The sequence below is a fragment of the Ambystoma mexicanum genome, chromosome 10 (assembly GCF_040938575.1).
Source record: "Ambystoma mexicanum isolate Mex_15411 chromosome 10, UKY_AmexF1_1, whole genome shotgun sequence".
Taxonomy (NCBI): Eukaryota; Metazoa; Chordata; class Amphibia; order Caudata; family Ambystomatidae; genus Ambystoma; species Ambystoma mexicanum.
Genome location: NC_090932.1, coordinates 1,009,977,525 through 1,009,990,408, shown reverse-complemented (window position 1 = coordinate 1,009,990,408; position 12,884 = coordinate 1,009,977,525). Strand labels below are relative to the sequence as shown.

At 47.5% G+C, this 12,884-nt stretch overlaps 1 protein-coding gene across 1 annotated transcript in view; it reads right to left on the bottom strand.

Annotated features, from left to right (window-relative positions):
- Positions 1 to 12,884, bottom strand: part of ECE2 (endothelin converting enzyme 2) — a 513,778-nt gene that overhangs the window by 194,001 nt on the left and 306,893 nt on the right. The window contains exons 7-8 of the mRNA XM_069618808.1: positions 11,516 to 11,581; positions 10,057 to 10,245 (exon numbers count right to left, since the gene is read on the bottom strand). Coding sequence (XP_069474909.1) covers positions 10,057 to 10,245; positions 11,516 to 11,581 — 255 coding nt within the window. The remainder of the gene's footprint in view (positions 1 to 10,056; positions 10,246 to 11,515; positions 11,582 to 12,884) is intronic.

Sequence of the window (12,884 nt, the reverse complement as noted above, 5' to 3'; positions counted from 1 at the left end):
GCGGCCCGCCTCGAGCTTAGACGGACTGAACGCAAATGGCACCACTCTTATGATGCCGCTTAGAAGACAGTCTATAGACTTCTAGCTAGTACCTATCACAAATGTATCTTTGCTGCTAAACAGAACTTCTTCACTCAGAGGGTTGCTAATACTCTTAATCAACCTAAGGAACTGTTTGCCATTGTGAAATATTTGTCATCTACTGAAAATCTTTCACCGACTGCGTCTCTAATGCAGTCTCTGTGACTCACTGGCTCAATTCTTTATTTCTAAAATTGACACCATTTGGGGTGCTATTTACCAGCGACATTGGTGCTCCGCCATTAATAATGTACCAGAGGTTGGAGTTGGTGGCCCTTTGCACGTGTGGTCTGAGTTCCCAATATTTTCTGAGGAAGCAGTAGGAAAGGCTGTTGTTCAGCTTAAATCTGCCTCTCCCTCTGATCCCATACCTTTGGCAGTTTTCAAGGATATCATCCCAGGGCTGACTATCAAGGTTTTCCAGGCAGTCAATCTGTCTTGCCAGTCTGGGTTTATTCCTGTGGAGTTAAAACAAGCCTTAGTTATCGCCCTTCTTAAAAAAGCCCTCACTGGATCCCACTATTTTTACTCATTTACGTCCTATTTCCCTTCTTCCTCTGTTGATGAAACTTTTGGAGTCTCTGGTTTCCCCTCTTCTTTCCTCCTTTCTGGAGGACACTGGGTTTTTGGACCCCTTTCAGTCAGGTTTTCGCCCAGGGCGTGACACGGAGAGCGTCCTGGTGCCTGTTGTCGACAACCTGGCCAGAATGGTGGACATCGGTGGAATGGCTGCATTGATATTGTTAGACCTGTCAACATCCTTTGACACCATCGACCACCAGATCTTGCTTTCTCGCTTGGCTTCTGCTGGCCTCTACGGGTCTGCTTTAGCCTGGCTTTCCTCCTTCCTAACTGATAGGGGCCAAACCGTCTCACTTCCTTCTTTCTCTTCTGCTTCTTGCTCTCTATCTTGTGGTGTCCCACAGGGTTCCACCCTATCCCTTTCACTCTTTAACATCTATATATAGCCTTTGATCCGCCTCATCCACTTGCTCGGATTCAGGTGCTACTCGTATGCCGATGACACACAGATCCTGGTTTGTTTAGATCTGAACCAGGCAGAGGTGTCGTTGTGACTGAGTCAGTGCTTGGTTGCCATTGGGGACTGGATGGGTAGGTACTGGCTGAAATTGAATGGAGACAAAAACAAGGTTTTGGTGGTGGGTCACCCCCTAACCCTGCTCTCTGGACTCCATCTTTTTGGCTTTCTGCACTGGGTGATTTCACTCTCCCTGTATCGACTGTTAAAAATCTTGGGGTCACTCTATCATCTACTTTGTCTATGGCTGCTCAGATTGGAGCAGTGTGTAAGGCTGGCCATTTTCATCTAAGGATTCTGTGCAGGGTTTTACCCTTCTTGCCATACCACCTTAGACCTCTGGAAGTAGCCTCACTGGTGCTGAGCCGTATAGACTATTGTAACTCCTTGTTTTTGGCTCAACCGGTGGGGAATATCCACCAGTTGCAGTTGTTGCAGAATCTGACCACTAGGGTGGCCACTAACACTACCGATGATACCCACATCACTCTACTCCTGTGTTCCCTCCATTGGCTTCCTGCCGACAGGCGCATAGAATTTAAGATCTTCTGCCTCATTCATTGGGCCATCTATCCTCAGGGGGCAGACTATCTCTGAGATAAATTCCCTCTGTATCTTCCTACCCGAAACCCTTCGCTCTGGGAATGCCAGTTTAATCTCTGTCCCTAGGATCCGTCTTTCTCGAGTGTGCGGTAGTGCTTTTTCTGTGGTGGTCGTCAAACTCTGGAACACACTCCCTCTGGCTCTGAGATCTACTCTTAACCATTTGCAATTTAGGTGTCTTTTGAAAACACTTCTCTTCTGAAAACACCCCGGACCACATAGCTGTGTTTGATGTCTTAGTGCCAAGATACCTCCGGGCCTACGAGCGCTTTATAAAACTATATAACATAACATAACAAAGCCATGTCAATGTTGCCTCAGTAAAACACATTATCCTGCATGCATAACTATTCGTTTTATTTAGTCAACACTCCATGAAAAATGGATATCTCAGAAGGAACTCATTTAAAACAGGTTTTGACATTTTTACAAAACAGATAAAGATGCTCCATGTGGGACTTCCTAGGTGGGACCTATTTTATAGTTGTATTTGTTTTAATGGTTTGTGAGGATTGAACCTTCCAGTCACTCAAGCCCCACTATGTCTTCTTCCTTTCAAGCCCTGATGTTCCTCTCCCTGGTTCTCTCTATTATGTACTCTTCCTCGCGCTCCTCTCCACTCTCCATCTCCATGCACTTCCTCTCCTCTCTCTCTCTGCGTCTTCCTGCTCTGTCCCTCTGATGTCTCCCTACAACCTACCTGAACCCTACGATGTTACTTCGTTCTACTCTGTCCCCTGCTACTAGCCCCTCCCTGCTCCACTACTACTCTCCCCTCTCCACTTCACTACTACTCTCCTCTCTCCGCTGCTCTCCTGTTCACACACCGCTACCACTCTCCCCTCCGCTACTAATCTCTTCTCTCCAGTCTTCTAATCTTCCCTCTCCACTCATTTACTACTCCACTCTACCTTCGACTCAGTCACCCTCCTTTCATTCTCTCACTCACTTTCCACTCACCGTCTACTCTTTCTCCAACATTCTCACTCACCCACCTCACATGCACACTCACAACACAGTACCACTTCATCTTACCAACAGATACCCCACTTTCTTTGAAAATCGTCTGCACTGTCCTTCCTCCTTCTGGTGTCTTGGTCTGCCTCCTCCTTCTCCGACCTCACCTGAACATCTCACCTCTTCCTGTTTCCTGCCCCCAGCTTTATCCTCCCCCTTTGGTCCTCTCCCCAGGCCAATCTCTCCCTGTCTTACCCACCTGTAAGGTGTTACAAACATCGGAACATATAAAAAAGCAGCTAAGACCCTTCCCTTTTTTTCTTGCAGGTCTACCATGTCGGGCTAATGGCAGCCTGTGCTGGAAAATGTTTCCAATCATGTCAGGCAGCCATTTTGTGGCTGGGACACTGGTAAGAAATTGGAGCATCTGTTCGGAGGCTCTGATGGGCTGTCATTTTGCAGGCGCCCTTCCGAGATTGTTTAATGGCCTGCAATGATAAAAGAGAAACTGCCCAGCACCTGCATTAAGAGGTATGGGATAATTACCAGTGGTACTCCCCAACCACACATAGGCACTTAGAGAGGGGAAAGGTACCAGGGCCCTCCCAACTTCCACCTCCCCCCTCTGGGAAAGGAATGGAGCTGGCTTCCACCCAGGTAGGTCTCCAACACCATGCTGAGACGGGTCCGACCCCCTCTTGGCAAGGTCAGTCTCTATCGAGGCTGACCTTGCCAAAAGTGGATATAGACCTTTAACATTTTCCAGGCTGGGTTTTTTAGCACCCCTGGCCAAGGACTGTTTAATATATTATATGATAGCCAGAACCTGTTTTTTCCATCTACGCATCTTCAGGCGTATCTTCCCATACCTCACCTATCCTCACTGGTTCCCTGCCATCATCTCCATCATCCTCTCCCACTTAAACTACGCAACCTGCCTTTACCTAGGAGTGCCAGCGTTTCAGTTAAGGAAACTGCAAAGAAACCAACACGCTGTGGCCCGCAAGCTCATTAATCTATCTCCCAGAGAACATATCAGCCCTTCACTAAGAGTCCTCCACTGGCTCCCCATTGGTTGACACACTACTTTTAAAGACATGTGCATCACTCACCCGCCATCTGCAACACCGGCCCTGAATTCCTTAAAGACAAAGTCACTCACTAACAGCCCTCAAGGACACTCTGATCTAGCACATCGTCTGTCCTAGTTGTCTCATATTATAACTGCACCAGACTGGGTGGATCCACCTTCTCCATCCAAGCACTGATCATCTGTAACTCCCTGCACCTGCACATCCACAACATTCACAATCACTTGGCATTCAGAGAGGTCCTCAAAACCTGGCTCTTCCCTGCCTCCTCCTGACACCCTCTCACGCTCTATATTGTCAATGCTGACCCAAACTCTACAACACTCGTACCCACCAATACCCCACAGATGCTGACAGTGTTCGCAGCGGCACACCACGACAATCCCTCGTCCTCACCCAACCCCCCCTCCCTCCGGGCCCCTCTCTCACTGCTCAAACATTAGTTCGAGGGAGACCGCGACTAGCGAGATCTACCAATCTCATTGGACCAAGAAAAACAACACTGAAGCCGGACTGCATCAAAGCTTATGATATGTATACCTTGCACTACGTTTGTAGACACATGCCGTAGAATGCAGCTATGGCTATGCTATTCTGGTCTAGCAACACACATAGGGCCTCATTACACGGATGGCGGTAGGGATTTACCGGTACCGGTAAAATACCCGTACCGGTAAATCCTTACCGCCTTACTACGAGGTCCCTTTGTGGGTTGGGGGATTTAACGCCTGCTTTTTGCAGGCGTTAAAATCCAACCCGCTAAGGGACCTCGGAGCTAATTACGGCACCGCAAAATTGGGGTGCCGTAATTAGCGCCTTCCCCATTCCCATAGAGCCCTATGGGGCAGAAATGGGAATGGGGAAGGGCAATGGTGGAAGGGGGATTTACCGCCCCTCCAACCTTGGAATGGGGCGGTGAATCCCCTTTCCGCCAAGGCGGTGCCGGTATTTTACCGGCATGAGCCATGGCGCTAGTAGCGCCATGGCTCACCGCCTTCCGTGTAATGAGGCCCATAGACTTCCACACTGAAACCTCTAACATACCTCAACACCTCTGCCATTAGTATGCAGCAACAATCTACGGATAAATGTTGGTCTAGCTGGGCACACAGCGAATCTCCAGCACAAACATTCAACCTTAAACCCAACAGCACCTGCCCACGTGCCTGACCTCTGTGTTGCTTACTGGAGCCTAGCCAGCCCACCTAAGACCTAACCTGGCAAAATGCACACATGCATCTTTAATTTAGCTCTTAGAACCTCCCACACATGGACTGCGGTCACTGAGGGTGTTCCATCCACAAAGCGCATTGAGGCCAGTCAAATGGGCAAAGGATGCTATATAAATGACGAATACAATACAATGCAATATATCAAAAAGTCCCTCACCGGGGAGTGCTCAAAAACCAAATATGGGAAAAGTGAAAGGCTAAACAGCTTTACCTAGAGACCTAGTAAATAAGTATAACCTGCATAATTAAACAGAGAGGGACAGCCCATACACCTGTTGTGTATAATAAACACCATGGACAAATAAATGTGTCTCTGTATTATAGTCTGTGCATCTAAATGCGGATTGTGAAATGCCTTTACTGTGGATGAATCATGAAAGAGACGCTGAGCGGGGTGCATGCTCCACTACTGGAGAGCTGCAAGAGTTGGCGCGCTCTCAGCTGAGGAAAAGGAAGGGAGGAACAAAAATGCTCTGAGAGACATCCAAACAATACTTGGCGAGGGAATTACGCTTCTAAGTTCATTACTAATGTAGTCCAAATACACAAGTTTGTGCGAGAATTTCGTGAATTGGCTAAACACCAGGGAAATCGCCAAGGGCAGTGGAAGTGACATCGCACACCTGATAATCCCACAGCAAGTGCTGTCACATGACCTTTGACCACAATGACGTTATATGACGTGACATCACAGATGAAGTAAATAGTTTAAGAATAATGAAATAAAAATAGTTACTAAAGTAAACAAAAGATGATTTGAGCCGTTAACCACGTTTCTTATCTTACTATGCCATATCAGGAGCTAACATATGACGTGGCTAACCCTAGCAGGACCAGTTAAGGCTAGGGGCACTGGGCCTCATTACAACCCTGGCAGTAAGGCAACAACGGCCCTATGGGGGCTCAAATGGGAATGGGGACGTTACCGGGTCCGGGTCCCGAAAAATGGGAATTACCGGGCCCGCAAAGGTCGGAATGGCCCGGTAATTCCCATTTTTCGGGACCCGGACCCAAGTTTGGGGGTAGCCATGCCGGTAAAAACAGCATGGCTACCTCCAAACTCGTAATGAGGCCCACTGACTTCATATGCCAGTACAGCATGTGGACAATTACTAGCACCCTTTGCCTCATGTGTCATGTGAAGACATTGGGGGTCATAAAAGGGTTGGTGGTAGCTGTGCCGGTAAATACCGGCACGGCTGCTGCCGGAGTTATTTTTTTACCGGAACCCAACAATGGTGATGTACCGGCGAATTACTCGGCGGGCCTGGTAATTCCCCTTCGCCGGGTGCCGGTAAAAATGGCTCCCCGTTCCCATTTGAGTCCCATGCGACTCAATGGGAATGGGGAGGCCGGTAGCACCGGCACCGTTAACAACGGTGCCGGTGCTACCGTTTAGGTCTGCTCGCGGGTGCCGTTCCGCCCGGCAGGTCTAACCTGCCGGGCTGAAAGGCACTGGCTCGCAGACCTGGTAGTTTGCCGATCCGGTAACAACGGCACCAGCAAGCTTACCGGTTCCGTTGTTACTGGACTGGCAACCTTGTAATGAGGCCCATTATATGTTAAAAGCATCCCCATAGCCCTAGGTGCTGTAAGTGTATATACTCCGCTATGCAGACACTGCAATCCGAGGCCTGCCATAGCCGCATATGGTAAATAAAGTATAATAATACGCCAAGTACAGCCTCACTTGTCAAGCTGCTTCTGTTGCAGGCGAAGTGTCACATTGCAGGCTCCCAGCGCCCACTAGGGGTCTGGGAGTGCCTTTCATGGTGACAGTCCCTTGAAGGTCCTGTCATGGTGAAATGCTGGAAAAAGCTATTCTGTCCCCGGTTGTAGGATAGAAATGCAAGTGGGACAGCAATGGTTTACATCGCTGCTGTCCCACCTTACAAATAATTGCACAACAGGGTCAGGAATGACCATATCACGCAACGAGCAACGCCCTGCAGCGGTTCCAAACACGTGCAAGAGAATGGGGCTCATTACGAGTTTGGTGGTGTGGGGAAAAATTTGAGGTAATACCGTTTACCTACATTTTTCCTGCACAACTACAAGTTTGCCAGTATTACCTTTGGCAGGTATTACTGGATGGTAATACCGGCGATTTTTGGAGGTAAAGTGGAGGAGATACATCCAACTTCAAGCTGGAGTTAATTACCACCTGATAATACCGCCGGAAGTAATACTGGCAAAAATCCCTATGGACTACATTAAATGGGGATTTACACCGGCAAACTACCACTTGTAATAAAATTGTATTACCACTAGAGGTAACGCCTCCAGTGGTAATGGCGCCTGACCAAGTGGCAGTATCGATAATTCCGTTTGCCGGTATTCTGGCGTAAAATCCTCAAACTCGTAATGAGCCCAATGCCTTTGTTTTCTGCGTATTTTAAAAAACATCCTGTGTTTGAACACTGAATGTGCTATAAAATGTGCAAAAATGCATCCTGACAAAGGGGATAAAGGAGGGCATTTGAATGTGTGCTTCTGTGATGAACACATTCAAATGCCCTTTGAGAATAGGACGAATATTGTTTTGGCGCAAATTATGAGATGCGCTAGCGCATCTTATCATTTGTGCCCAAAAATGTTTTAAGATTCTGGACCTATGCCTGTTTACCATGTAACCTTTCAGCTTGCTGCTGAATGCAGACGTGTTAGCAAGCATGTCTGGCAAAAGTTCAGCTGAATGGGACTATATTTTTCCAGCACCATGTAAATGTTGTACATGCCTAACCTTGTCATGTCTGTCAATTTAATATGTGGCCTACCTGTCCATTTGGGCACATGCTTAACTTTGTGTTCATGTCAAATGCTGACAGGCCAACATATCATGTCTGGTAAATATGCAACAAAAAAAGCAAAATGCATGAACATGGCAAAGCGCCACAGGTGGACCTGCTAACATTGCTGAAGTGTTCAACTCTGCATCCTTCACCCAGAGTTCCAGGATTCTTTCATCCAGGAGATCACTCTCCCTTCAGTCTCATAGGGAAGCCATCATCCAGGATGTCCGACCTTTCTTCATCATCAGCTTCTAAAGCACCCTCGTGTTCTATCTGTCATCGCGCAGATAGGGGTTCAGGGTCCCTATGGCTGGACACTTTCAAATGCAGGGTCGCAATGGAGCCTAAACTCAGCCCATGCACCAGTGAAAAAGTGGCCCACAGTCACACCTTACAATTCATCACTATGCAGAACAGACTGTTTGAGTAAATTATGCATTTGAAAACATTTACTAAACATTGGTTGAAACTAGCATAGTAACTTATGAAACTGGCCCACTCTGGCCAAAAAAGTGATCCATTCTGTCCCAAAACATGGGCCCATCCTAGAATCATGGGCTGACAATACGGCAGTCCGAATCTGTTCAGATTTACGAAGTTTTACTGTTCCTATACTTTTATTTTAAAAAGAAAAGGTTCTGGAATGGTTTAGTTTTCAAATAAAAGTGTAGGAAGAAGTTGAAAATTTCACTTCAGTACACTGCACTGAACATTCTCTTAAACAGAAGGTGTGTTTGGGGGATTGTATTGTGCGTGGGGGGTGCAGGGATGGGGTTTGTGGGGAGCAGGAACAGGCCAGCAGGTCACAAAGTTCCACTACTTCAACGCTTCGGCTAAATCTGCTGCGTGATGTCTCTTTATTCAGAAACAGGAGGAGGGCAGGGCTAGCCAGCCTCTCCTTTTGTTTATGAGTAAAGAGCTAACATGCAGTAGGAAGCCCATTAACTGTGTTTAGTTAAAGGGCTTCCACTGTATGTTAGCTCTTTACTCAGAAACAAAACGAGAGGCTGGCCAACCCAGCCCTCCTCCTGTTTCGGAATAAAGAGACATCACGCAGTAGGCATCTTATTACATTCAAGGAGCAGTGTGGTTAAAGGGTTGCCTGGGGGGGGGGTCAGCGACCGCTGCAGGCATTTGTTTGACCATGGCTCCTTGAATGCAAGGGCTGGGGGGCTCTTGTTGAGGGCTGTTGTTGGGGGACATGGCCTAACCACTTGGATTTGGGCCACGCCACTAATGAGAGCGCCCCTCAATTTACCACCCCACGTAAAGCAGAAGCAGTGGGCTGTAGCCCGCCGGTTTAGGATATTGTCCCGAGCACAGTGAGGGCTGCTACTAAGGCAACAGCGCTGTTAGCAGCCGGTACCGCTGCCAGCCAATGCAATATAACGATTAGCACCCCCGCACAACATACAGGGCTCTAATGTTTATATGAAAAGACAATAACAGACCAGCATCCACTTGGGGAAGGAAATTAGACCAACGCACAATAGCTACCATAGAAAAAATAAATGGGTGGTCCAAATAAAGCTCTTTGTCTGTATTTTAAGGCAGCGACTTGATAAGCGCATAACCAGCAAAACAGCAGCCAGTGGAGGTAAATGTAGCACATATATATATATTTTAATTCCGGGGGATTAGGGCACTGGGGATGGAGCTTAAATGAGAGGAAGTGTGGCAGCCATCTGAGCTTGGTTCACAGGTGTTTTACCAGCGATTAAGGCTTGTGTTCTGAGGTTCCTGATTGGCTCAGAGGGCCACTGTGGGTGCTAATGAAAGAGATTTCATAGCACCCTAGAATATGTACGTAAGCATTGATTGATATTTTATTTCTATCGCGCTCGTACACAAGTGGTCGAAGTGTACAAAAAGAAGTAGTGGAACTAGGTTCCCTACTGGTCTGCCCCGCTCCCCACAAACCCCATCTCTGCGCACCCTTCCACACACAATCCAAGCCCCCAAACAAGCACCCCTGCTATTTATGGGAATGTCCAGTGCAGTGCACTGAAGTGCAAGCTTCAACTTCTTCCTACACTTTTACTTTAAAAGTAAACCATTCCAGAACGGTTTATTTTTAAAATAAAAGTATAGGAACAGTGAAACAGTGAAATAAAAAGTATGGGAGCACCGCTCCCGCCCACTTCGACCTCTGCAAGTGACATAAAATGAGGTGCCAACACCAGTGGGAGATAATAATACATAGTTACAGCCCCATGACAGTAATCACCTGCGCAAACCACCAGTAGATGATGGCCTCCTACCTGCAACTCTGCCACAGACATCTTATGATAAATCTTTTCTTCATCCCGCCGCTCATCCTGTGGCACAGTGATGTTGGCCAGAGTGGTCTCAAACTCGAGCACCTGCTTCATCTGATCTTGGGTGGAAGTCCTCTCCCCTCCCAGGAGGGCCCCCAACTCCACCATGTAGTCGAGGTATGCGGTCAGCACCTGGAAACGGAGCCCAGCAAATATAGAGACCCATGAAGCACACCTGTAGACTATGCATGTTGTCTGTGAGCTTGTTCACAGACCAAAATGTATATTAGCTCAAGCAAGTCAGAATCCTCGGAATGCAGTCAATAACTGAGCACTAATGCTAGCGGCCGCAGGCAATACAGTCTCTTATGTGCACGTAAGCCTGACTTATGGGTCATGGCAAAGCAAGGGCACATAAAAAGGCCCACAGAACCGTAAGAGGCCCTATTCTCCAATGCTGTGGGCAATAAGGCTATTAGCACCGGGCCAGGGAGGAGGGTGACAGGCGGAGACATGGTGACAGGAGGGAAGAAAACAAACAGGGAAAGCCATTTAGAGATGGCCGCTGAGAAAGGGATGCTCATCATCCAGAGAGAGGCAGTCCTTTTTCTATTTCAAGCCACGGAGCAGCTGCACAGAGAATGGGTTGCAGAGCAGGAGTGGAACTGCAGGTTGACTTTTGGACAAGGCAGGACGGAGGAGGGACAGGAAGATGGACCAGATGAGAAGGGAGCCCAGAGAACAAGGAGCAGCAGTATGAACATTGGAATCCTGTTAGGCGTCCATGGCTAAACCGGCGAATATTGCCAAGAAGCCATGGGTCTTGATTGGCTGTCAACATTCCAACGTTTTCATCAAGGTGCTAATCAGTGGCGTCGCCAGGAATCAAATTTAGGAGGGGGACAAAGACAAAAGTAGGGGGGCACAGACAAATGTAGGGGGAGAACATGGTCACTGCTTGTCTTAGGTGTGGGGGCACAAGGGCGGGGAACAGGGGTTCACAGGGGTAGCCCCGGCCCCGCAGGCCCCTCCCCGTAGCAACGCCACTGGTGCTAATCTCTTTTATTGACCTCATTTCAAACACTCTGACTCTATCAGTAGTCTCACAGCATTCTGTTTTCGTTTATTTTACCACACACTGCTAATCACCTCAGAAAGTTTCATTATCATTTGGGATAATTTCCTTCCCCAACTTATTGCCCGAGGGAGAGGGCGTTACCCTGGGATAATGACCTCGCCCTCGTTCCATGAGGCTTCGTTTTGAACATGCCCATGAAAATGCTTCTGCACGCGTTTTTGTTATATGGTCATTGAAGTAGGACCTGGAAGTAGAATGGTCTGATCGCTTGTGTTCATTTAACGTCGACACATCTGCACACAATCCATGTGGTCCCCTTTTTTTCTCACAGCCAGAGGCGCCAGCCTGGCCATGCTCTTTCCAGCAGACCCTGACTCCACATACCTTGTCATTGCTGGATTTATTCAGATAGTAGTCTCGAGAGGGGAGGAACAGGCCGGACTGGTCCACCTGTAGGGGGGAGAAGTAAAGAAAGATTGCATGAAATAGTGCTGGGCCATTTACAGACCAAGAAACAAACCAAACGGAAATATGCCGTTTTTTAATCTAACACATACATGGATCGCTGATGCTGAACCACTGACTCCAGGTGTAGATTGAAAAGCAGACTTTATTAATTAGATAAGAAATAGCGACTCTCGCAATTTGTGGCAGCACCTGAGTATGTACATCACTTATTACACAATATCAAAATAAATTGTCGGTTTGGTTAATTGTGGACATTTTAAATGCTGTCCAAACGCCTTGTCGTTCTTTAAGCAGTACAGACGACAGACAAGAAGGTAGAAGGTCTTGCACAAATAGGTTTCAGCAGGAAAGTAATTGACACATTCCAGGGAACTCTTCGGGATCACAAAGACACATTCTAGGGATGACTAGCCATAATTATGGCTAATGGGCATTCGTGGAAATATCGAGAATTGATATAATAGGTTATTTATAACGCGCTTAACACCCAGAGGTTTCTAAGCACGGACCCGGGGATTGAACCTGTGGTGCTGCATGTGATCTTGCTTTTAAGGCGAGCACGATGCCCCTGAGCTATCCTCGCGAGACAAATTCAAGCAGCACGGATATGAAAGGTGAGCACATTAGCGCTAAGGAGACGAGCTTGGCAAAAACGACAGAACCCACCAAATGACGCTGCATGTAGACTGTTCCCGCTCATAAGAGCTGATTCACAAAGGGGTTGCCATAGTAACACAAAGTCCGCACTTTCATAGCGGAGTGTAAAAGAAAAGAGTAAAACAAGGCGACCTCGCCTTTACTCTTTACTGCTACTCTCCGCTCTGAGAACAATGCACCTCCTGCAAAGGACTCTTTGGGGTGTTTTCTAATGAATTTCAATGGAATCCGTGCAATTGCAAGGTGTATGTCACTGGAATCCAGGATTTTACACCTGCATGAAAATCGCGTTCAGGCGTAAAACCGTGTGCTCTTCTCAGACGGAGGAGGAAAGAAAAGCGAAACTACTATCTCCACTCCTCCCCCATCCCCCCACACACGGCTCAGAACGGCACGATAAAGAGGGGGAATGGAAAATGAAAGCATAAAGGCAATTTTACGCTTTCATTCCATACTACTTATTGTAAAACCAGCCCCAACGTAACTTAGTTTAAACTGCAGGGGTCTGCAAACTTTGGCTAAACAGATATTTTGAACTACAACTCCCATAAGCTCTAGTCAGAACGGTCAAAGGTGAGGCATCAAAGGAGTACTAGCCTGTCTATAAATGCCTACAGCTTGAGTGGGG